We start from the raw sequence: 23,652 nt of genomic DNA, 5'->3' as shown, positions 1-23,652 counted from the left end.
TCTTTTCTTTCACCCCAGGTTTTTCTTTTTTCACTTGCAAGAGTCACTCCTCTCTCTGAACTTGAGGTAAACAGCTTTTGGGTGGACCGTGCAATCAAACAGGTTAGACTAGGAGGAGTGACGCTGGTGTGTGAAGTAAGGGACAGAGTTAGGAGTGGTGTGGTGAAGCCCTCTGGCTGCAAGGCTGTGGAGGTTGTTCATCAGATCATTTGGAAATAATAACCACCGAGGGCTTCTTTTTTTTTTTTTTTGTTTTGGCTGTGTACAAACATCTTTAGGCGTCTTTTTTCTAACTTGGTTCCTCTTATGGCAGTTAAGTTTTTCAGTTTTGTGTGTTTTGCACCCACTTCCTGACTGACATTATAAATTCTGCTGGAAGCCATAAAACAACGGAGCAGTTTCTATCAACTGTACCAGCAAATTTTATTTTCTCGCGTCAGAACTTAAGCGGTTACTTGTGAAAATATCTCATAGCTTGGTGCTTAAATAGTCGAAAGCCCAAAGTAAACACACTGCTGTCGTCTTTCACCTTCGTAAATGTAATTTTAACAGATTTAAAACCGTCTATACGTGACATTGGTCAGCGCCGAATAACTCCAACATACTGAATTGAAACCCGACACGAGGAGCGAGATTGTGTATGTTCAGAGCAGAGGGAAGCGCTCAGTCTGAGGGGAAGTGGCGAGGCTCTTCGGCCTCAACTCGCCAAGAAGAGAAGATTGCGGGGGGGACTTGTCATATTCTTTTTTATTTTTCGACCAAGGTCAGAGTCATGTCACCGAAATTGCTCACATTTTTGCGGCTCTTCGAAGCGTTTGCTGTCTGTCAACAGATGCACTGGTAAATGTAGGTGAGCAACAGTAATTCAGCCTCGTGAACTACTGACTCAAGTTTGAATAACGGTGTAATTATAGTAACACTAATCAACCGGTTCTCCAAATTCATGCTTCTTGAAGTATTTCTAGTGTTGCAAGACTCCAGGAAATAATTCACACATTTGTCATCATTCACAGTCTGCGCTGAAGCTGTAACTGGCAGCCGTGAGACATTCACGACGCCCTTGCAGCGTCTTTCTACATTTTAGAGGTAGAAGGGAAGGTTCAGACCGAATAATGCAAGCATGTCACTTCCACAATTGAGCACATACTCGTTTAGTCATTCTCAATAAAGAAATGTGAAGCGGGGCTGCTGCGAACATTGTTCTTTCAGTTGATTAATCTATCGGAGCCATTAATCCTTTGATTAAACACTACATAATGACCCAAATAAACTCTAACAGAATTATATTACAATGTTTTCACTTGACATCTACAACTTAAACTGACAAACTAATTAGGAAACTTGTTGTTTAATGTATTATGTTATTAATTAGCGGAGACAGTGTTGAGCATAATTTAACTTGTGCCAATTGCAATGCTAGCCGTTAGCATCTGTCCTAGTTGTTGTTTTTGTTTGTTTGTTTGTTTTAATTCTTGTGTGGGAAATTACCGATGATGTAACCAGACAGCGATCAGACAAGAGTCCAAATACTGGCGGCGCTACTGTCTCGTGGTTTTAAGGTCCCTGCAGAAATTCTCTGTTGAGGTACGCATTCATAACGGGCTCCCTGCAGCGGTGTGTGTGGTTTAATTTTTTACTAATTGTGAAACTTATCGTGCCCCTGAAAGGAATTCGAACACTTGTGACGTCTAGTTTTGGAATTTTTCTGTAATTTTCTGCATTCTTGGCAGCGGGATGAACATAAACACCGAGACACGTCAGCGTGTTCCAGACAAATTGTTTCTGTAAAAACAATAAGACCGTGGCGGTGTGACGAGCAGATCATTCCGTAATACATCCTCTTAATGCGCCCTCCTACTGGTGACTTGCTCTTTCTTTTGCGTAATAAAACATCTCGCACACATATTTTTTGGCTTGTGTCATCCCCTTTTCACCCCCTTTGTGAAATGATCCTATCTGTCACTTGGAATAATCTGATCAGAAGACATTAGGGTGTTTTCTCCCATACGTACGTATACGTGTATAACAATAACCGGTACCTGCATGTGTCGCTTTAGATCAGATAAGTCGTTAAATAGTTATGCCTCATGAGTCTTGTGATGACACTCGATAGTCTGGAAAACCTTAGTTCAAAGCAAGTGGAAGTTTAGAGGCCGGCTGTTTATTGGTTGCGCGCTTTTGCACGTGGTAGCATTCCCAACAGGTTTTAATTCAGACGCTCACATGAGGGAGACTAAACCTTCCCAGACAGGCTGAAAACAAGGTACAAACTGTTACTGCTTGATAAAGAGCCTTTGTAAGATATCTCCATTCATCATGTTTCCCTCCAGAGTCCAAACAGCCCCATATCTCTTTAATTGAGTTGGACCACGAGCCACCTGGTTCAGTTTCTGGAGCTACGTGCTGGCGTAGTTCAAGGTTAGGCGCTAATAGCCAAAATTTGCTTGACAAGAGTCGTTGGCCTCCGATTTTCAAACCCATGTTTGTGAACACAGCCGACACATTTGATCATATGCTGGGAAAAGAAAAGAAAAGAAGAAACAGTTTATTGTGTGTAATTTCCACCTCTGTTAATGTGCAGCCTGTTTTTGATTTTAACGTTTCTTGGCAGAGAGTGTGTGTGCATTAAATGAGCTTAATCTGGCCTGCTGCCTACGATGACAGTCTGTTGATAGAGCGCTGAAGCTGGCAGGGTCTGGTAGATCTTAACCTCCTGTTAATGTATTCCAGGGCTGTGTCTCTCCACAATTGGGAGCAGCTGGTCCTACATATTTTTGTCTTCTTGCTTCCTACTGGTCGGATATGTTAAAAGTGCGTCGCCGAACTGGAAAACAGCCTGGATATTGGCCTATACCAAATGAACTTTAAAAGTACAAGATGTTCTTTCTCATGTTATTGGCTCTTCTATAATCTGCTGTATTTGCACAGAGATTATTAGAGGTATGGAGCCACAGAGAGGCAAATATGGTACGAGTTTGCTCTGTGGTGTTTTTCAAGTATGGTTAACCAAAAGGAAAGATTTGAGTTTTTCCCTAAAGCCTAAAGTTAAGTTCAGACTTTATTCTAGTGTCGTCAACATTTGTTTTGTTGAGTTGATTATTATACACATACCGTAAAACAAATTATTTCACGTTGCCGTCGTTTCTCATTTTAAAACAAAGCAGCTCCTTGTGCAGAAAATGAAAATAATTTGTGTCCGTGTGTCTGTGTGATTTCTCCCTCTGTTTCCAGGGGATGACTTTTCCATCATACAGCAGGAAATCTTCATGGTGAAGGAATGCATGCACCACAATATTGTGGCCTACTTTGGGAGCTACCTCTGGTAAGAGCCAACTCTCCTCCTGTATACTCCTGCTTTGTCATTTTACTCCGTTTGTTTTCTCCCGTCTCTGTCCCGGGCAAGCTCTCGGTATAACAGTCGTGGAATTCATATGTAACTGTCAGAAGGATTTCACAAGCCGTTGCCCGAAACTCACATGATGTATTTAATTACTTAGTCACGACGGTGTGTGAAAGTATGACTCAGACTCTTCAACTGGGCTGACTGGTGCTGACGAGGCCATTCAGCGCCAGGATGCCGCTCTTTATGTTTTAATGGAGCCCGTGTTTTGTGGCCGGCATCTTAGCGGAAGCCGGTCCGATCCTCCCACAGTTGCCTCAGACTTCCAACAGGTTTAACTGGATCAGGAGCCTCTGAACTCTTTTATACGGTTGTCTTATCACAGCGGGCATGTCTTGGAAGAGTCTTGCCACACAGGTTCCAGTAAATCCTTAATGAGCACCCCATCATGCATTAATTATAATAAAATCAGATTAACTGTATTAAAATAATTGGAGTTATTTTCTTGAAACGCGGTTAAAATGCCAGTAGTAGCCCTGTTGTGTTTCGAAACCTTTAACCAGTGAGCAGTACTGTATTATCATCTCACCTAGTGAGTAATGTTTGACCAGTTCCTCTTATCTTTAATGTTCTGTCAGAAATATTACATAATTTTAGTTTATTCTTCTTACCCCCGTGACACATTCGCACCCAGCTATAAAAAACAAACAAACAAACAAACCACAGCTTAAAAGACAAAGCTCTTGACACCCCTGTAGCCATTTTGGTGGCATGGTTTGGGTCCACTTATATCCTTAAGTGGCAAACACACAGCGATGTGGCCACAAGATATCATCAAATGTAGGTGGAAACAAACTGAGACGAACTTATTTCAGCTTTGAGGCGACGACCAATGGGACAGTTTATTGACGGATAATCAGCAAATGTAGAGCTCCCCAAATGTTTACCCCAACACGGCTCGTGCCTTTGGTTCCTACCACCACCGTTCACCATGCTGATCGCTTGGAGCACCGGGGCAGCCCATGAAGAAGCTGTGACATTGATGACAGTATTTTCTATTCAAACAGAGACCTCAAAAAGAGCTAGCCGTTTCCACACACTACCAATATTTTTGTGTTATGCTTCTTGTTTCACTTGTAAACATTTGAGTTGGGAAATAAATAAGAGGGTTACACCCGAGCCTGAAACGTCCACTATCTTTATGCTGTGATGAAACCTTTACTCCCCTGATGGGAGCAGCCTCTTCCAGCACAATAATGGACGCCGTTTTTAGGGCATGAGGAGTAGCTGAATGGTAAGAGTACGTGTGAACATAAAACGAATCATATGCTGTGATGTTTACTCATCACCTATGGGAGTTTGTGGACCAACGTGTTGCAGTCTGCTCTCCGCCATCATCTTAAAAGCACGCGCATGCAATGGTAGAATGGCGTTCTCTTCCTCAGTGGCAATATGCATAAACCTGTAGTGGCAGGATGTGGTGGCCCCAACACCTCACTCACGAACAGCTGGTTTGTTGGTTTTTCCTTTAATCATTCACATGTTTCTGTGTACTTGTTGTTGTTGTTTTTTTTAGCATGTTTGCGGTGTGGGGTCTATGACGAAATGGTGATTTGTGCAGCTCAAAAACAAATTGTTCAATTACGTGTTTTGCCTTTTTTCAGTCGAGAGAAACTTTGGATATGTATGGAGTACTGTGGTGGAGGATCTCTGCAGGACATCTATCATGGTGAGCCTTTCCCTTACTCATCGCTAATAAGATGCATTTGTCTCTACTTTATATTGCTTTGTATGATCCATCTCTGCCTGCCACACTTTGCAAACATCTAATGAGATTGTATTCTTGTAGTGACTGGACCTTTATCAGAGCTTCAGATAGCTTATGTCAGCAGAGAGACCTTGCAGGTAATTTGAGATTTAGACCTTGTGTTAAGTAAATATCAAATAGTCTGTGGTTTCACGGCTACTCGTTACAGATTGCTTTCATTTCCTTTACAGGGTTTGGGTTATCTGCACAGCAAGGGCAAGATGCACCGAGACATCAAGGTATCATCTCATTTTATGTTGTTTTGTAAAGATTTTTTTCCACGTCATACTAAATCTGGTGTGCCACTCAACTATTTTTATTTTTGTTCCAAGCCAAACACAGATTAAAACTAAAATCTTTGAGCAGCAGCTTTGCAAATTAATAAGAGGAAGGAAGGGGTAGAAAAAAAAAAAAAAAAAAAAAAGCAGACGTTTGAGACTGACGAAAGGAAGCAGCAGTAGCGCAGCAGTGGCGCAGCTTCAGAACTATTAATGTCGCTGCAAGTGCGTCTTTTGGCCTCCAAGCAGTCCAGAGGTCAGGCTTGTCTCTGACGCAGCATCGCAGCAGATGTGTGAACTGAAGCCACAGGAAAAGCATAGGCGAGGATGTGCTCACTCGAAAGCATGTGACCGCTGGCTCCTCTCTGCAGGTTTTGAGGTTGAGCTGAAGTCGATCGCGCTCAATGCATGCGCGAAAGTCTGGTGCCTCGCTCTCATGTGTTATCATAAAGGTCAGGGCTGGACGTATTATCTTTTCTCAGCTCTACGCAGCAAGCACTTCCTGTTTCCTCTACTCTCACCCCAGGATGCCTCCAGAGAGACTGTCACTCACAGCCAACAGAAACACAGTCTGTGGAACTGTCAAAAATAAAAAATAAAAACTATTGGTCCAATTTTATTTGATGTTAGATCAGTAACAGATCAGGAGTTAATGCATCAACCTGATGAGGTGAAAGAAAAAGTGGCAAAAACATAAACGGCACATGAATGAGATGGAACAAAACATCAGCTCAGCCTCTTAAATCTCTGACTCTTGACACTAAAACATTATTATGGCCTAATAAAATTAATGTGTTTTTGTTTAACAGGGTGCCAACATACTTCTTACAGACAACGGAGATGTGAAGTTAGGTAAGCTGCCGTTGGGCATCTTAATTGCTCAACGGCAAAAAAAATGCCCGAGGACTTGAACTCCTTGGAAGCTTTCAGTCGTATGTTCATTACATAACCTGAAAAGCCCTGTCGCTCCTTGTTACAGCTGACTTTGGAGTTGCAGCCAAAATAACAGCCACCATTGCCAAAAGAAAGTCCTTCATCGGAACACCTTATTGGTGAGTGTGTCACCCTTACAAAACAAGCCTTTGTGCCCTTTTATAGGTTTTTGTTAATCTAATTCAAAGGAACTGTGATGAAAGACTTTCAGCCACATTTTGGGATATTTTCTTTGTGTTGGTGTTTTTAGACGGATGCTTCACCTTAACTCTGCAAGTTCAAATTCCCACAGTAGTGTCCTAGAGCAAGAGACTAAACCCTCAGACACCGACCTGTCTGCTGTCACTGAGACTAACCCCTTATTCAGTTTATTTACTGCAGTGGATTATCACAGTCTTAAGCAGCCTTCGCATCCAAAGTTCCCGGAACTTTTAGCACCAGTAACGTTTTTCAAGGAATCAGAGGTTTCTTTAGATAGATTGTCGTCTAAATACCTGCGATGCAACTATGCAGCTACCTGCTCCAGGTCAGTCTAAGATTAAAGTCATGCTGCTGTTTATTGTTATTTACTGCTTTGCAAATAGCAAAATAGATTTAAAACACTCATAATGCAAACATAACTCACAATTTAGTACAGAAAAAAAATGCTAATCAACCAATCAGGAATGTTCACTAGTGTAATCCTCAATCCCAATTTTCCTGTACTTTTAAAATGTTTAACTCAAAAGCTAAACGTATTTCCACCTGAGGGACCTTTTTGGGAGTAAAATAATTCCCCCCAAATTTCATTTAGACCCTTACTCCTGTGGTTGACATGTGCCTTCAAAGTTTCCTAGTCCCTTGGAAGCCTTTCTTAGGTGGAAATGCAGCTCCAGTATTTATTTAGTTTTTAATTCCAACAAAGCTAACCGTCTTTGGTCCTGACTATTGTGCAGCCAATGATGCCTTGTCCTGACTTTGTTTAGGATGGCTCCAGAAGTAGCGGCAGTGGAGAAGAACGGCGGCTACAACCAGCTGTGTGACATCTGGGCCGTTGGCATCACGTCCATAGAGCTGGCCGAGCTGCAGCCTCCGATGTTTGACCTGCATCCAATGAGGTGCGATTTATTTCACCACCCCAAAAAAAAAAAGATCACTCAGAGCTTCCTCACACGATTCTTCGGCTGCTTCCTGCCTTTGTTTGCCTCAAATGTTTCATCACGTCTTTTGATTACTTAAACGGTCATCCTGTTTTAAGCAAATTATGTTTGCGATATAATTAGAAGATGTTGCAGGCATTTTTTTTTTTTTTTATTCCTCGCTTTCATATCCTTTTCTTCTTCAGGGCCTTGTTTTTGATGTCAAAGAGTAGCTTCCAGCCTCCCAAGCTAAAAGACAAAAACAAATGGTGAGTGTCTCCGAATAATCAGTCTGCTATTGTGGGATTACGATATGAAACTGTATACTTTGCTGTTACCTGATAGCAGGAATAATCACGGTATTAAAACAAAATTATCTTCTCCCACAGGTCTGCTGCCTTCCATAACTTTGTCAAAGTGTCTCTGACAAAGAACCCGAAGAAGCGGCCAACTGCAGAGAAACTTCTATCGGTAATAAATCTTACTCTTATCTGTGATGCGCAGTAAATGTCTTCAGTGTGAGATTGAAAAGTTTATGCTCCGCAGCTGCTATTTATTTCTTTATTTTGAATATTTCATACTAAAAAATGTTTGCCGAGTCTCAGTCATGGCAGCGCCTCAGTTGGTCTGATGAGCTTCTGTGTGGTTTGGCTCAATTTCTAGATGTTTGACATTCGGTCACGTTCTGGCCTTGAACTGTTCAGTGTTCAATAGTTACATATTAATTAAAGCTGTATAATTATGTCTCATTCAGAGGGCTTGAAAAGCTAGCCAATTTCAGTTTACACCTGCTTTTAATTCCTAGGTCTCGCTCAAACTATAAACACAGTACTCTTAAAAGATATTCTTTTATTATTATTTACACAGCGCCCTGCCCAGTAGTTTTCATTACCCTGTCAATAAAACTGGCACTACTTCTGGTTTCATGGCTCTTATTAGTCAGGTGAGGCATATCAAAACAGAAAAATCTCTGTTTATGACTGCACTAATGACCTTTAATGTTGTACTGTTTCTTCCAGCACGTGTTTGTGGCCCAGACAGGTTTGACAAGGCGGCTCGCCGTCGACCTTCTCGATAAGATGAACAACCCAGACAACCACCAACATTACAGCGAAGTGGACGATGACGACCTCGAGGTAATACCTCACGTGCTCAAATAATGCAATTTATTTGAGAGCATATAATATACAAAAATAAAACATACGCCCCAGTAATCGATGTTTTCTGACTATCTTGTTGCAGATAAAAAGGTAAAAACAACAACACAGTCTTGTAGTAAAACAGGCTTTGCAAACACTGCCACTCTATCGGCAGTGAATGTAAATATCAGAGCAGCTTGGCTCTTCTGCAGCTCGGCAATAAAAGATAATCACTGAGATTGAAGTCTTTCCCCTTCCCCGAAAAACTTCCCCCACATCTTGATTCTGTCCCATTGACATTATTATTCCAAATGGAATCAGCATCACATCTATGTGGCAGCCAAAGAGGTGGTACCAGCGCCTTTTAAAAGACCATTGTGCTTTTCTCCCCCTGACAGCAGTGGCACTGTCTTGGCCACGATGTGTGAAAAAAGAAAAAAAAAAAAAATCCTGAAGGCTATTGACTGCGAGCAATGGAGCTTGTTACAAACACACAGCCTCTGAGATGCATAATAATGTGATGACGCACAAGAAAAGCAGCTCTTGGCTTTCCTTTAACATGAGTTGCAAGTTTCAGAATTGGTCTTTACAGATTATTTTGACAGATAGTGCTGTTATGTTGTTTAAGTCACATTTCTAACTCTTCTTCTGCTTTTGTTTTCCGAACTGCATTTAATCTTAAATCTTTTCGACTGTTTGTTTCAGCCCCTCTCTGTTGTCAGACATACCATCAAGCAAACGACCACCAACAAACACGCCAGAGCTGAGAGGACGCGCTCAGAGATAGACTGTAAGTGGACAAAGAAATCCTGACCCCAAGCCCAATCGCTTCGCATCTGTCCTGTCATTGGTCGGCGTGTCAGTCAGCCTGCCTGCTTAGGTCGATAGAGAGGTCCCGTAGCTCGTCTGAGGATCACTCCACTAATCCCGCAGCAATGACTGGCACTTTTCCAGACCACAGCATGTGGTAATGTGTGTAAAAATAGCCCGAGGTTCACGGAAGAAAAAGTGGATCTAGCAGAGTCCATGATGCTTCTGTGTAGCACGTGTTCCGACTAAAAGATGTGAAATAGCTTGTCTGAAGGCTCATTAAAGTGTCCAGAGGAGTTAGGTTTTTGATCAGAGCATCCAGGCTGATTGTTTGTCTAACTTGATGTTGTGTAACCCTTTAGGGAAGTTGTTGTGTTTTTGTGTTGTTGCCAGAAGTGAAGGTGAACACTGTGTCGTGTGTAGTGTCAGGAAGTGTCAGATCTGTGTCTTGTCGTACTCATTTGTCGTGATGCGTCCTTGTCTTTCATTGTGTTTTGTGCTTGTTTGCACTGCGATCGTTTGCACCAGACTCCCTTCTGGTTTGGTTTTCATGTAAATTTCTCACTATTATCTGACCTCCTTCCCTCCAACATGAAGCGAACAATGGAACAAACCAAGGAGGGCCACTCTCAAGTCCTAGCTTCACTGAGGGACACAGGGGGGACGCAGGTTAGTGACAGTGTAGCAAGACGGTGTGTGTTTGTCCAATTCCCCCGCTATGCTTCTAAGGCTTCCTGTGAAATAGGATAACGCTGTAGCATAACAGAACATTGGGTTTGAGATTTAAGCGGCACTATTAAGGTGAGTTCCTCTGCATGGAGTTGGCTGCAATGGTTGAATAGTTTGAGTGGTGTGTCATCTTGTTTCCTGTCAGACTTACGACAAGAAAATAGATGATTACTTATCTGATACAAGGAAGTTTAGTTTCTCTCTCACCTGATGCCTCAAATGTTTTCCCCCATATGTCTGTTTCGTAACCTCCTCGTGCTATCTGTGTTTACTTTTTGTAAAGTTTCGTACCGCAGCACCGCCACATTATCAGAATACCCCAAGCAGAAAAACACTCTGTGATCCAAATTCTCAAATACAAGGTTTCTTTGTTAATGAGAAGCTGATTATGTGGGCGTATTTATTGGCAGGTCGGCGGATTTCTTTCACCTTCACAATTACAGCGGGATCACATCCTGTTTATTCTGGACTTTAAACCCGTCTCTCCCCTTGGATCAACAGTTTGACAGAATGTGACCTCAAACCTAAACTGAGAAGAATCCGCGGCACGATTTATTTGTAATTCTTTTCTCTCGCCGATATTTCCCCCCAAAGCGAACAGATCTGCTTAGTGTCAAGTGCAATCCGTGTTTGTCTTTTAGCGACCAACTCATCTTCAGCCTCCAGACAAAACGTTCACGCGGCGGCGTCATAAATCAGCCAGGAACGTCTGTGTTGTTTTGGCAGCGACACCATAATGGAAACGGTTCATCTGCATTTGATTCATTCTTACAAGTGATTTTATGTCACGGATAGAGTCTTGAGTTTTTCCTCCACCGAGGGCCCCTGCTGCTTCCTCCAAGGCTTTGTGTGTCTTTAAGTGTTGGGCACTGATGCCCTCTAGTGTCGAAGGTGCGTTCAAGAACAAAAAAAAACAACAACAACACAATGTTTTTCATTTACAGTCGACAAGCTGCAGTTTGGACCCCCGCTCCAGAAGGAAACTGAGGCTCATGCTGAAATGGTGATTGTCATGTTTAATCTCCACTTATACCTACGTTTATGTTTCTAATTGGTCAGTTTTTACCCCACAACCATTTCTGCAAATGAAACAATAAAAAACGCAGATATGTAAAAAGTCCTATTTTTGTGTATGCGTGCCTTTCCACAGGATGTGAGCAAAGATAATGACTTCCCTTCCCCATGGAGTCCCTTCGCAGAGGGCGGAATAACAGCCAGGTAATCCATGGAAACTGTTGTCATGGGAACTGCTCCTATTTACTCCACACACTCTCTCTCCATCACTCTGTAGCTGGCTCGAATCAGATAAATGTCCCTCCTCTGAGTTTGTTTATAATGAAAAGAAGACGAGTAGTCAGTCATGCCCTGTGCTTTGATATCCTTTCATTCTCTAGATTCTGCGCATGGGAATTTTTCTTCGCTGTCTCTCACATTAACCTGCATTAACTCACTGCACCTAACCTGAACGTGCGCACAAACTCCCACTCCCACATGTTTGAAATGTCACTTTACTCCGTCTCACTTTTCCATGTGCTTTGACTGTTGCCGTTTTTTTTTTTTTTATTTCCCTTTCACTTCTTGCTGTCCTCTTTTGGCTGTCTCTCTCTCTCTCTCTTACGCTCTCGTCTTTGTCCCTTCGAAGGAGCCTTCTCAAAAGCGTTGAGGATGAATTGTTCCAACGGTAACACTAACAATGTTTGCTCTAGTAACCTACGCCATCCAACCCAACCCACCCCTCGCTCTGCTACGAGGTTCACAAATCACCCTCCCAGATCAACCCCTCCATTCACCATGTGTGGTGGTGTTAATATCTATATGTACAGACTGAAAGGAGACTGTTGTGCAAACTCTTTTTAGAACCTGCTAGTCACTGATGGTAGTAATACTTCAATACAATCTTAATCCAAAGAATTTAGTAGAAGTTGCTTTAATTCTAGTTTGATTGATTACAGAGTAACGAGAGGAGTAGTTTTCAGATCATATGTTCGATCCTGTGCAGACTAGCATCAATATAAATGTGACAAGTTATGACACAAGGTAATTTATAGAACACATATACGCCACCTCTTCTCTAGAGGTTTTTACTCTCGTTATTCCAAGGAGGGATTTCATAGAAACATTTGCAGCATTAGCACCCCTCCTGAGCCCTGATGACTCTTATTTTCCGCACTGATTGCTGTGTTTGTGTCCTGCAGGGGACACGTGGCTCATCTCGAGGACGCTTTCGAAGACCCAGAGCTGTGAGTCAAGTCGATGAATTTAAATATAACCGTAAAATATGTCGCCAATCGTCACTAAAGTTTAATTTTTGCTGTTAAAATGCCTGTTTCAGGTCAACCCTCAAGCCGATTGTTCCTCCTCCTTTGCCCCCAAAGGTAAAAAAAAATCATTAAATTAAAGAAAATGATTTGCTGTCTTTATCCTGTTTTACAACTTTAATGAAGCTTGTTTTAATACTTTCCCTTTCAGCCGCGATTAAGCAGCTCATCGGAGGAAATTGGCCTCAATGATGAGAGGTCTCTGACGGTCCGGAGGCTCCCTAACTCGGAGAATGGACCCAGCCAGGCGTCCCGCAGACAGAGCACACCCGAGCAGGGCAACAAGGCGGAGAACTCCTCTCCAGATTTCCTCTCAGTCAGCGTCAGCAGCCCCGGCCTTTTGTCTCACTCGTCTGATCCTGGTGAGTCTCAGCACTTCTCTTTTAACTTTTTATGTCTTGAGTTATGATTTCCCTTCAATGAACCAATCCTAAATGAGCGTTTATTTTATTGTTGCAAGCTCTCAGTAAATCTGAATGCAAGGGTAAGGTAGCCTGATGTCAACATGGCTGATTTTTGGATTTACATTCTCCTGATTTGACAGTATTTATGACTGAAGTGTAATTTTATTCGGCTGTTTTTTTTTTATTTTTTATGACAGATAACGATTCAGACGGAAGCGTGAATGGAGGAAGTCCGAAGCCACCACCCAACCGGCAGCACCGCAAAGAGAAAAAGGAATTCCCTGTAAGTTTAAAGATATTTGACACACGATAGTCAGACTGCTGATCTTTAGCTTTATCAAGTTTCAGGACAAAAATGTTGCACGGGGTCTATATTTGATATGTGCAGCGTATCTGACTGACCTTGCACTGGAACCTCAAATATGCTGTTTTCCCTTTGAGAGGGGGATTTGGCATCCACGCACGCGGAACATTTAGTGGACTTTGCCAGGACACACACACAAAACCCAGCCACAGAACTGTTTGTTGTTTGGCTCATTGTTGAGGCTGCAGCTAAATCAGGCAGCCACATTTAAAATGATTGCTGTTGCTTTGTCTGAGTCTTCTGCATCTATGCTATTTTATGGTTTTCGTTTCCCCTGCTCCCTCCTCAGAAACCAGCTATCAACGGCCTGCCACCCACTCCTAAAGTCCTGGTGAGTGAATATCTGCATTGTCCCTCGCAGTTTCCGCTCTCCACTTCTGCCCTGGTTTCATGGACACTGTTATTAAACTCTTGTCTGAGCCACTGCTCTACATTCTGTAGATATTTGGGGTCCGCAGGGCTTTCTGCTTTGTGGTTCCAGCTCGTTAAACCCTGGCTGACGCTTTAGCACTTCGCCGAGCCAGATGCTGACAGTTTTTGAGCTGTGCTGCCTTTCATTGCAGATGGGAGCCTGTTTCTCTAAAGTGTTTGATGGCTGCCCATTGAAGATCAACTGTGCCACATCATGGATTCATCCAGACACTAAAGGTACATGCGGTGGAAATAGGAACCATTCACAAATGAGCAGTATTCATGTTTTATGAGAGCCAAGAGTTTCATTTTATTATTTCTCCTTCCAGATCAGTACCTTATCTTTGGGACGGAGGATGGCATCTATACGCTGAATCTTAATGAGCTGCATGAGGCCACAATGGAGCAGGTAACAGAAGCTGAAAACAATGACCATAAAGAGTATTTATTAAATTACAGTAGAATTACAACATTTAATTGTAGTTCTTCTTTTTTTTTCTCCAACTTCCCCTTAAGTTCTGTTGTACAAGCAGAAACATCACAAATGTCAGAAATGCAGTTCCTTGAATGGCCACTTGAGGCAGGCTCCATAAACCTCTGTGTTAAAATGTAAAACATGTTTACAGCCTGGTACATAAAACAAGTTTGACTCTAGAGCTTGTTTCTCCTTTTAAATTATATAATTACATCAAGGCTTAAAGTTATGCATATGTCCACAGGAACACAAGTACAGACATGAAGGCGTATTGATAGGCGCCTAGTGTGCTCCTAAGCATTTCTATTCAACAACAATTTTCTGGTCCAACGGCTGAAATGACATCTATTTCTGGTAGATTTAAACCGCCATAGGCAGCTTGTGTTAATGTTAGTCAGTGAGTTTGTTGAAAGTATCATCTCCAGCTGACCTTTAAATGTTTTACTACAAAACAAGAATCTAATAAAAGTGGCCATGAAGGCCTCATACATGATATTTTCCTGAAACTATGTGCACAACAGGGCATGGAAATGAAGAAAAGTTCTGTTTTTGTAAGTCCTGGTAGAAGAGATCTGACTACAGTCTGTTCTAATTTAACCTGGGCCAAGAAGCTGCCGTATTTGTTCATATTTTCATATCATGGGAAGTGAAAGGGTTTTGGCGTTAAGGGATAACGAGGGTGTTTGGCAGTTGCTGAAGCTGGATACGGCCGCTAACATGAACCTGAATCCTTTGAGATTGTTGGCATGTTCTGGTAGGGAGGAGGCTTGGCAGGTCTGCTTGTACCTACTTAAAGTTGCTAAGGTCTGATTGGATGAATCGGGGGAGGGTTTCAACAAACGGTCAAACCTGTTATTCTTTTGTCACTCCCTTCTTTGAGAACTTATATTCAACCATTGTCTCGTTTTTGTTTTAATCTCCTTTAGCTTTTCCCGAGGAAGTGTACGTGGCTGTACGTCATCAACAACAACCTGATGTCTCTATCGGGTGAGTGATGGACTTATCACGGCCTCCCGCTTCACTGGCCACTGTCATAACCTGCCGCTTCTTTGTCCTGTGTTATCTGGCCGTCCCTGAAGGCAACACACTACTCACTCCGCATCTTCAGCCCTGAAATAAACGTTAAAACGACCTTATAGCACAGTGACTCCTGAGTGACAAACGTTATCGTTCTACGTCACAGCGTATAATAGCTGCAAAAGTGCGTTGTCGTTTGTTTTATATTTAAAATTAGAAACACCGTTAAAAAAAACTCACTTTGAAACCAAACTACCTTCACTCGGCTGTCCTAGGAGCCTGTCCTTTTTCTCGGTTTAAATGTTGAGGATGGGATTACAAAGTGTGAGGTCCACTTTCGGTTTTACCTTCAGCAGGTTGCCCCCTTGGTATACTTAACCTCTGTTCTCTTCTTCTCTTCCCTTGGACACTGTCCATCCTCCTCTCGCCTGGCTTGATTTGATATACTACTAACTGGCTTCATCAGAAGGTAATCATGCTTCACATCATCATCATCATCATCATCACACTTCTGTTTTTACCCCTGTTCACATCTAACCTTTCTACAAAACTCCTTCATGGGATTCAGGATAGTTTGGATAGTATTTTATTTGTATATTATATTTATTTTGTTACGTTTGAGACGTTTTAAATATTGATCTTGCTCATGAAGTTGATGACTGAACCAACTGTATTCCGCTGCAGGGAAAACCTTCCAGCTGTATTCCCACAATCTCATCGGACAGTTTGAGCAGCTGAAGAAACCCGGCCTGGCTGCTCAGTTCCAGACTCATCGCTTCCCAGATAAGATTTTGCCCAGGTGAGATCAGTTGCTCGGAGTCTTGCATAAAACATTCTTTTAGCCAAACTTTTTTTTTAGCAGCACTCGTGTCCTTTCTCTGATAAGTTCAAGCGTCCGCATCTTGAGTGTTGTCATGCCGTGCAGTCTTTTTTGTTATATTTCTCCATTCCCTGCTCTTGTGACAAATCACTGTTGTGGCGTAGAAAAAGGAGAAGCCCACGGCTAACTTCCCTGATTATAGACGCACTTATAAAGCTGTGGTCACAACAACATCACTTTTTCTTTATCAGGAGATTTGCCTTGACGACTAAGATCCCCGACACAAAGGGCTGTCACAAGTGCTGCATCGGTGAGTGTCATTTCCTTCCGGACAACTTTCCCAACGTCTCCAAATTAGACACGCCCTCCTTTAACTCTCTGTAAGCCCTTATGGCGTTCCACAACTGTGACAACTGTGTTTTCATTTTAGTCAGTGGACTAGACTAAATTACAGAAACACTTAAATATCACCACAAACTATGGGCTATTTACACTACGCACCGTTACTCGGAACAGGAATAGTTCAGGGACAGTTTTTATCAACAAGCCATCAGGCTACTGAACAGCTAAACTGCCACACATGCACAATTCCACTTTATTCTTTTTCTGTATATTTACCTTATCTTTTTATTCTGCATTGTTACAGAGTATTGAGTATTTGACAATAAAGAGTCTTGAATCTTGAACAAACTACATCCTCCAAGGGCATCCTACAGTTTAATTACCACCTCTTGCACATGGTGTGAAGAAGGAGGATGATTTAGTGCAGGACTGTTACATTAGAATGCATTTGTTTTCACTAGTGTACCTAATGAACTGGCCAATGAGTGTATTTCTGCTCCATTTCACAGTGAGGAACCCCTATACGGGACACAAGTACCTGTGTGGAGCTCTTCAGTCTGGGATTGTGCTGTTGCAGTGGTATGAACCAATGCAGAGGTTTATGCTCATCAAGGTCAGTTGGTTATTTTCCTCTTTAAATCACTTGTTTTTCTTGTAAGATTGTTCAGCGTTTGAAGAGAAATTGAAGTATCGTTAAATGTAAGAAGCCACTGATGCTAACGTTTTCTTTGTTTCTGTTTTCTTGGTGCAGCACTTTGACTTCCCTCTTCCCAGCCCACTCAAGGTGTTTGAGATGCTGGTGGTCCCGGAGCAGGAGTACCCTCTGGTGTGCGTGGCCATCAGTCAGGGCACAGAGCCGGGCCAGGTGGTCCGCTTTGAGACCATCAACCTCAACTCCTGCTCCTCCTGGTTCACAGAGATGGGGACGAGTAAGTCTCGTCAAATTTGTGGTTTGTAGAAGGATGCATGAATCACAAATAGTTAGAAAAGGCAGCTACAAACATCTTCAAGCTACAGGAGACGAGCAAATTCATTTATATATGGTTAAGTCTTTATTGTTGCATCTTTCTGCCCTACAGGTAATCAACAGGTGGATGCAATTCATGTCACTCAACTGGAGAGAGACACGGTGTTGGTGTGTTTGGACCGTAAGTACATTCTCAGTCTGTCACATAATTTCACGCCAGTTTTCTTCAAGATCAGATGTAAATATCCCTCTTAACAATTCTTCTTTTAATTGTTTTTCTCCACAGAGAATTTAAAGATCGTTAATCTCCAGGGCAGACTGAAGTCCAACAAGAAGCTGGCGTCCGAGCTCAGCTTTGATTTCTGCATCGGGTCTGTTGGTAAGCTTTCACACAGGTCCTTCCTTTTCTGTGCACAAGATATTTGATATTTAATAATCCTACTATACAGCCGTCTATGATATCTTACGTCTTTTTTGCAAACTTGGATTAAATCGCATAATACACGCTTACCTCTGTGTTGTGACAGTGTGCCTTCAAGACAGCGTCCTGGCCTTCTGGAAACACGGCATGCAAGGAAAGAGCTTCAAGTCTAATGAGGTAAAACACTAAGCTAAAGTCTTGGGATATTCATACTGATGATTCAATTGATGATACAATGATTTTTGATGCTTAAAAACACCATTGTTATCAAAACTTCAGCATCACTTTTCATGGGTCCTGAGTAACGGTTTGAGTGGAAACTGTAACTGCAGCATGTTTCACCTCTCTGAATGCAGGATTGTTTGCTCTACACGTGAACAACCACTCTGTGTCATGTCCACAAAGACCCTAAGTCCCGGCCTTATATATGTGTGGCTACATGCTGTAGGTGATCCCAGGGGATTATCGTCAGGTGAAGCCAAACAAAGTGTCTTTGTGTCAGGCTGAGGTAATGAATTTGTCCGCATTTCACGGAGGGATTCCATGCACCTGATCACGAGTCGTGCTCAGCGGCACAATGAAAGTTCAGGAGATCGCGGGGAGGTGAAGCGTTCTGTTTTTATGAAAAGTGATACGGCGATAGGGGCCAGCCTTTTGAAAGCCTGGCCGCGTCAGACGTGGTCCTGCAGCACGCGGATGAAACCGGCCCAGCCTGACAGTTCTCACCATAGCAAGGATTTTAGAAATGTCAGCGGCCATGTAAAATTCATGCTCGATCATAAACGAAAGCCGTCACACAACAGCGAGCAGCACTAAATAATTCAGCCTTTGTCTCGTTATGATTCCTCTGAAAAGCGGAGGCATTCATGGGGGGCAGGCCTGCTGATCCGTGCTCGACTCGGTGGGTGCTCCGCTGAACACCCGAGACCGTGTTCTCGATTAGGCTCAAACAGATCAGGTCTCCCCCAAGGCCAAGGACTTACACCTAGCAGGTGTCACCCACCCACTATCTCACATCTGTCAACAAGTTTTCATGACATGTCAACACGTGCGTGTTTAGATGGGGGCCCCCGTCGCTTACACTGCAAAGTGTCGGGCTACGTCTCGAGACTGGAGCGGGTCGGCTGGATGTCCAGGTGCACAGCAACACAAAGTCCGTAGAGACGGGGACGTTAAAAACATACAGACATTCTGTTGTTTATGATCCTCATGTAAACAGTTACCCCAGCGCCAAAATTAAAACACAGGAGACGAGCTGGCTGACTCAGACGTTGATCGATGGGTCTTTAAACGCACCGGGTGTCACTAAACAACATGTAAATCTATGTTAGTGATGTCTTGTGCATATTGACTGACACTGCTGCAAAATAAAGCTTTCTTGCATCTTACCTCCATGTGGCAAATTTAAACTCGATTAATGTGTTCAGTGATTACAGACGTCGCTGGGTCAGAATGTGCATACAGGTGTGATTTAACACAGCATACAAGATAAATACAAATACAGCATCTGTCCAGCCTGACATGCATCCATGCTGAAGACATGCACGCATACTGTGGAGTTCAACCAGTACTTCACATACACACAGAACCATTTGTCATTTTAACTCTCTCGTGGTCTTTCATTTCCAGGTGACCCAGGAGATTTCTGATCCGAGCAGAGTCTTCCGCCTCCTCGGATCCGACAGGTTGGCACAGAAATATTCACACTTCAGCAACACCAGTGCACACGAGCGATCAAGGCAGTGAGTGTAGGAGCACAGAAATCTCAAAGGAAAGAGAAATTTGTCAGACTATTTTCCCTCTCTCCTGTCTTCCCTCGTGTCTCTGTGTTTTTCTTTTACCTGGAGACAACCAAACAACCTCCTCCTGAGTTTTCCACACACAACTCTCATCTCTCACTGTGCCGGTTCTCCACCTGCAATCATGTTTTCCGCTCGTCTGTCTGATGACTCTGAGTAACTACGTCCCTGAGTGCACCACAGGCATCCTTAAATACCCCGTCACTGTCTTTGCTTCGTGCCTCATACGTTTCCTCAGTAGGTCAGGTGGCAGGGGTTTCTGACGTGGTGCATTTGTGAATTCATTCATCCAAAAAAGTGGAACATCTGAGATTTATGTGACTTCACATGTTGCAGATTATTGCTGCAGATAGAGAATTGGTAAATTATGTAAAATAAATACTCAGTTATGTTCAGTTGCAGACAAAAGCAGCTTTCATTGTCAATTAAATGATAGAAAATAGTGAAAAATTACAGAAATAATGAACTATTCCTGACAAAACATAAAAAAGCAGTAAATCTTTATATTGGAAATGCTGGAACAAGAGATCTTACTTAACTTATTAATTAATCAACAAGTCGATGAATCATCTTTTTACCTCCTAATAATTGTGGGCGATCAATGTCACATGTTAAATAAATCAATAATTTCTGATTCCAAACGTGCGGTAGCCCTAACTTCACTCAGCACACACCGATACGATGACAGCTTCTCTCAGCTGCAGACGAAGCAGGATGTGATTTATTTCCCACACGAACAAACACAAACAGAGCGCGCTCGGCGAAGGACGATGTCCCAGCTGTGCCGCTCCGTCAGAGATGACTCCTGACGGACCCGCCCTGCCTGTGGCACCGGAGTAAGGCATCTCCGCGCTGCCTGCCCCCGCCCCCTCCCCACCCGCATGTTTTATTCACCACCGCCCGGGCACGGCCAGCCTGGTGTGAGTGTCTCTCCACGCCTCTGTAATTTCATCTGATGGAACGGGACGGTATAGACTTAGCTTCGCCGCTCGCCTGTCACCGCCTCGGAGACATCTGAAGATTCACCCGTCCCGATCCGAGTGACGCTTAACGTGACATTTGACATGCACAAAATGCAGACTGATACCATCAACATGAGGCTTGTCATTAGTTGTCAGTGCAGTTCAATTATTTCTAAGTTTCCGATCAGTAAGACTATCAACAAGCTGCGAATTCTCTAGAAGCTGGAGGAGATAATTACCCGATGACTTCTTATGATTTCCTTATATTTTGTTGTATATTTTATAGAGATACAATTACAAATGATAAAAAAAACGCTGGAGAATTTAAAAGCACTCTGTCCTGAGCTGATACCAAAACATCTAGAATCTCAAACATATCAGTTTTAACTGAAAGAATCATAAAGAACCAAATCTGATATCTGTTAAATGAGAGGATTGATACCACTCAGAGTTAGCTTAGCTTAGCGTAGCTCGAAGACAAGAAGTATGGGGAAACTGTGAGCTTCCCTAAAGTTTACATTTTTTTAATACAGTGATTTTAAAAGAGTGTGCAGAAAACGCGCATTGAGGTTAAAATACTTGAGAAAGACAAACATCGCATGGTGGTCCACTGCTCCGAGTGTGGTCCGACGGGGGTTAAATACAATATTTGGATGTGCTGATTTGGTTTGACGCACGTCACGTTTGTCTAGACGCTGCATGTGGTGGTGGATTAAAGAATGAAGAGAGTCGCTGGATGGAGGGTTGCGGGAGGAATGTAGGTTTATGGGTTACACATTAGTTCCGTCAGAAATTAAAGAAAAAGAGGAAGTGGAGGAATTGATAGAAGTGAAAATGTAGGAGATTAGCACGAACTTCCAATGGAAGCAGAACTGAGAGGGACAAGAGCTTCCTTTTTAATCGTTTGCCAAAGATTTATTTGTTTAATCTGTACAAAAAGTCTAAAAACCTCATAAAAGATTTACTTATTTGTATAGAAATTAATCATGCATAGTTTACTGTATGAATAAAGTCTTTTTGTGCATTCGTTGAAATCAATTGAAAAGCACGTTGGCTTCCTTTGTGACTGATTTAATAGCTTGATTTTAAATATATAGATTCTCTTGTCAGCTTTAGTTCTGTGACAGACCACAGCCACCTCTGTTTAACCTTTCTTTCTGTTCTCTCTGTTCCCGTGTCTCCTTCGCAGAGTGGTGGTTTTGGAGAGCCGACCGACCGACAACCCCACGGCCCAGAGCAACCTTTACATCTTAGCAGGTCACGAGAACAGTTACTGATCCTCCGCCCCTTTGAGGGAGCGGACGCGATGCCTCAGTTTTGGGAGAAAACTCTTCTCGAGAGAAAAGCATCTTATTTGAAACCGTTATTTGGGAGCATTTGTTACCGATCCCAGGATGTGCAGGTCAGTAAAAGAGGAGCCTCTTCCGTCTGGATTCATGAGTAGCCTTACACCAGCGAGACGTTCGCTGCAGCTCCGTTCATCGCAAACGTCGGGGAGACTGTAAAGGAGCTGGAGGAACATTAAAATCTCAAACGAACTTGTGTTACGTAGAATTTTTCTTACCTTTCTGTACTGTGGACTGAGTTACAAACAACATATCTTGAGGTATTATTGACAAAAGTGCCATTAAAATATTCACAAGAATTGTGATTGTATTAGAGACCAGTGGGAGATTTATTGTGTTATTGACTGTCACTCATAATCCCTGCCGGCGGCAGACGTTAGGAGGTTGGAGGTTTTACGATCTCTTTAGTTAAACTAATCGATCAGTTTAAGCAGAAACCCGTGAGCTGTGGGTTATTTAAAGCAATATTTATTAACCTCACGTTCAGTAACACGGTATGTTGGGTTGACAGACGGCGACAGTCTGCTGTGAGAGGATTAACTACCTAGTGAACCGTTCCCGAGCAGCTTTGGGTTATTTTTACCGCGATGTAATATAGTTGCATCTCCAGCTCTGCTGCGTATTTTTTAGGATATAATGTACATGTTTTTCCTTTACCCTCCTCTTTTATAGACCTTTTACTTCTCATTATTTGCACCATGTAAGCACTTTTGTACATTTTTTTATTTAAAATGACAAAATGAGGGACGATGCTAGGTTTTATTAACATCTCTGCATTCCCTTCGCAAACTGTTTAATGTATACTGATGTTTTTCTTTTTTGTAATAAAAAAAGACTGTTAACATGATGAAGTGAGTGGAATGGTTTATTTTGGTGCAATGAGATCGGGGTGATGTAACGGGTGGAGACGAGTCTCTTGTGGGAAGAACATGGAAGACGAGTGAGTATTAGTTTCCATTAGTTTCCCCGTTTAGTCTGCCTTTCCTCTGACTTCACTAAGCTGCTTTTTAATTGGTCTCGGTGCGGCAGGACTGATTCTCCTGACTGCAGCCCCTTGTTACAGTCTGGATGATGTGGACAGATGAGGTCAAGAAAACGTGAAATGGACTTTAATGTGTTAGAAGTCAGCCTTGTGACGATGAAAATGTGTCTTTCAGGCGTGACCGTCGGTGAACTCTCCTCTGAGAATGAAGCGGTTTGACTGGGTGAGTGTTTTTTTTTTCTGATTCCTTTCTGTTTATTTGTCGTCAGCAGCATCTGTGACGATCTCTCAGGTGTGAAAACCTACAGGAGTCCTGCTTTCCCTTTTTATTGTGGAGGTGGAGTCAGCTGTTTCTATGGGGACCGCAGCGGAAAAGGCAGAAATGTGTGAAGCTGCTCGGTGAGAGCGTCTGTGGACGGAGCAGGAAGTCAGCTGAGTTGACCTTCAAAATAAAATCTTGCTATTTGGCTGATTGACAAAAACAAAGAAATGAAAGGTTGTTTTTATTATTTCTCTTATTATTTATTGTGCATTTCAATCGTTTTATTTCAATATAAAACACTTCAGCATGATTGCAAGAAGCTAATTTGGGAATCGTTTTTAAGTCTTAAAAGAAGTATAAAGGATTAAATTAATTTCAGAGCATTTGTGCTCTCATGATTATAGTATTTTTGATGGTGTGGAGAGATTTTATTACTGATTTGTATTCAGGGAGTCTAAATTAAACAAAGGTTGTTTATTAAGTTGCTTTAAACACAAGTAATTCTTCCTTTATTAGCCATAATTGTGGCACTAGTGTCATTATTACAACCATGCTGGAAAACACTTATTTTGCACGATAATTCACAGGATAAAATCTTAGTGTTGCAT

The 23,652-nt window shown here is 42.4% G+C and overlaps 1 protein-coding gene across 4 annotated transcripts in view; it reads left to right on the top strand.

The window, feature by feature from the left end:
• The window catches only part of map4k5 (mitogen-activated protein kinase kinase kinase kinase 5), a 28,973-nt gene extending 6,326 nt beyond the window's left edge, over nucleotides 1-22,647 (top strand). Inside the window, exons 4-34 of one of the 4 annotated variants that reach the window (XM_084569791.1) lie at nucleotides 3,232-3,322; nucleotides 5,005-5,069; nucleotides 5,190-5,245; nucleotides 5,339-5,386; nucleotides 6,235-6,277; nucleotides 6,405-6,477; nucleotides 7,324-7,455; nucleotides 7,683-7,745; nucleotides 7,866-7,947; nucleotides 8,496-8,612; nucleotides 9,321-9,405; nucleotides 10,023-10,094; nucleotides 11,099-11,157; nucleotides 11,305-11,372; nucleotides 12,350-12,394; nucleotides 12,487-12,529; nucleotides 12,624-12,834; nucleotides 13,074-13,159; nucleotides 13,530-13,571; nucleotides 13,804-13,888; nucleotides 13,981-14,060; nucleotides 15,053-15,113; nucleotides 15,828-15,942; nucleotides 16,215-16,273; nucleotides 16,815-16,918; nucleotides 17,057-17,234; nucleotides 17,385-17,453; nucleotides 17,559-17,651; nucleotides 17,800-17,870; nucleotides 19,323-19,435; nucleotides 21,644-22,647. In XM_084569791.1, the coding sequence (XP_084425917.1) occupies nucleotides 3,232-3,322; nucleotides 5,005-5,069; nucleotides 5,190-5,245; nucleotides 5,339-5,386; nucleotides 6,235-6,277; nucleotides 6,405-6,477; nucleotides 7,324-7,455; nucleotides 7,683-7,745; nucleotides 7,866-7,947; nucleotides 8,496-8,612; nucleotides 9,321-9,405; nucleotides 10,023-10,094; nucleotides 11,099-11,157; nucleotides 11,305-11,372; nucleotides 12,350-12,394; nucleotides 12,487-12,529; nucleotides 12,624-12,834; nucleotides 13,074-13,159; nucleotides 13,530-13,571; nucleotides 13,804-13,888; nucleotides 13,981-14,060; nucleotides 15,053-15,113; nucleotides 15,828-15,942; nucleotides 16,215-16,273; nucleotides 16,815-16,918; nucleotides 17,057-17,234; nucleotides 17,385-17,453; nucleotides 17,559-17,651; nucleotides 17,800-17,870; nucleotides 19,323-19,435; nucleotides 21,644-21,731 (2,597 nt within the window). In that variant the 3' untranslated portion in view covers nucleotides 21,732-22,647. The remainder of the gene's footprint in view (nucleotides 1-3,231; nucleotides 3,323-5,004; nucleotides 5,070-5,189; nucleotides 5,246-5,338; nucleotides 5,387-6,234; nucleotides 6,278-6,404; nucleotides 6,478-7,323; nucleotides 7,456-7,682; nucleotides 7,746-7,865; nucleotides 7,948-8,495; nucleotides 8,613-9,320; nucleotides 9,406-10,022; nucleotides 10,095-11,098; nucleotides 11,158-11,304; nucleotides 11,373-12,349; nucleotides 12,395-12,486; nucleotides 12,530-12,623; nucleotides 12,835-13,073; nucleotides 13,160-13,529; nucleotides 13,572-13,803; nucleotides 13,889-13,980; nucleotides 14,061-15,052; nucleotides 15,114-15,827; nucleotides 15,943-16,214; nucleotides 16,274-16,814; nucleotides 16,919-17,056; nucleotides 17,235-17,384; nucleotides 17,454-17,558; nucleotides 17,652-17,799; nucleotides 17,871-19,322; nucleotides 19,436-21,643) is intronic. The other 3 variants (XM_084569792.1, XM_084569793.1, XM_084569794.1) reach the window with 3 other exon arrangements.
• The last annotated feature ends 1,005 nt before the right edge of the window (nucleotides 22,648-23,652 follow it).

The sequence above is a fragment of the Chelon labrosus genome (genome assembly GCF_963514085.1).
Source record: "Chelon labrosus genome assembly, chromosome: 20".
Lineage (NCBI taxonomy): Eukaryota > Metazoa > Chordata > Actinopteri > Mugiliformes > Mugilidae > Chelon > Chelon labrosus.
Note: the sequence above shows the minus strand (reverse complement) of the source record. Positions and strands in the feature narration are given on the sequence as shown.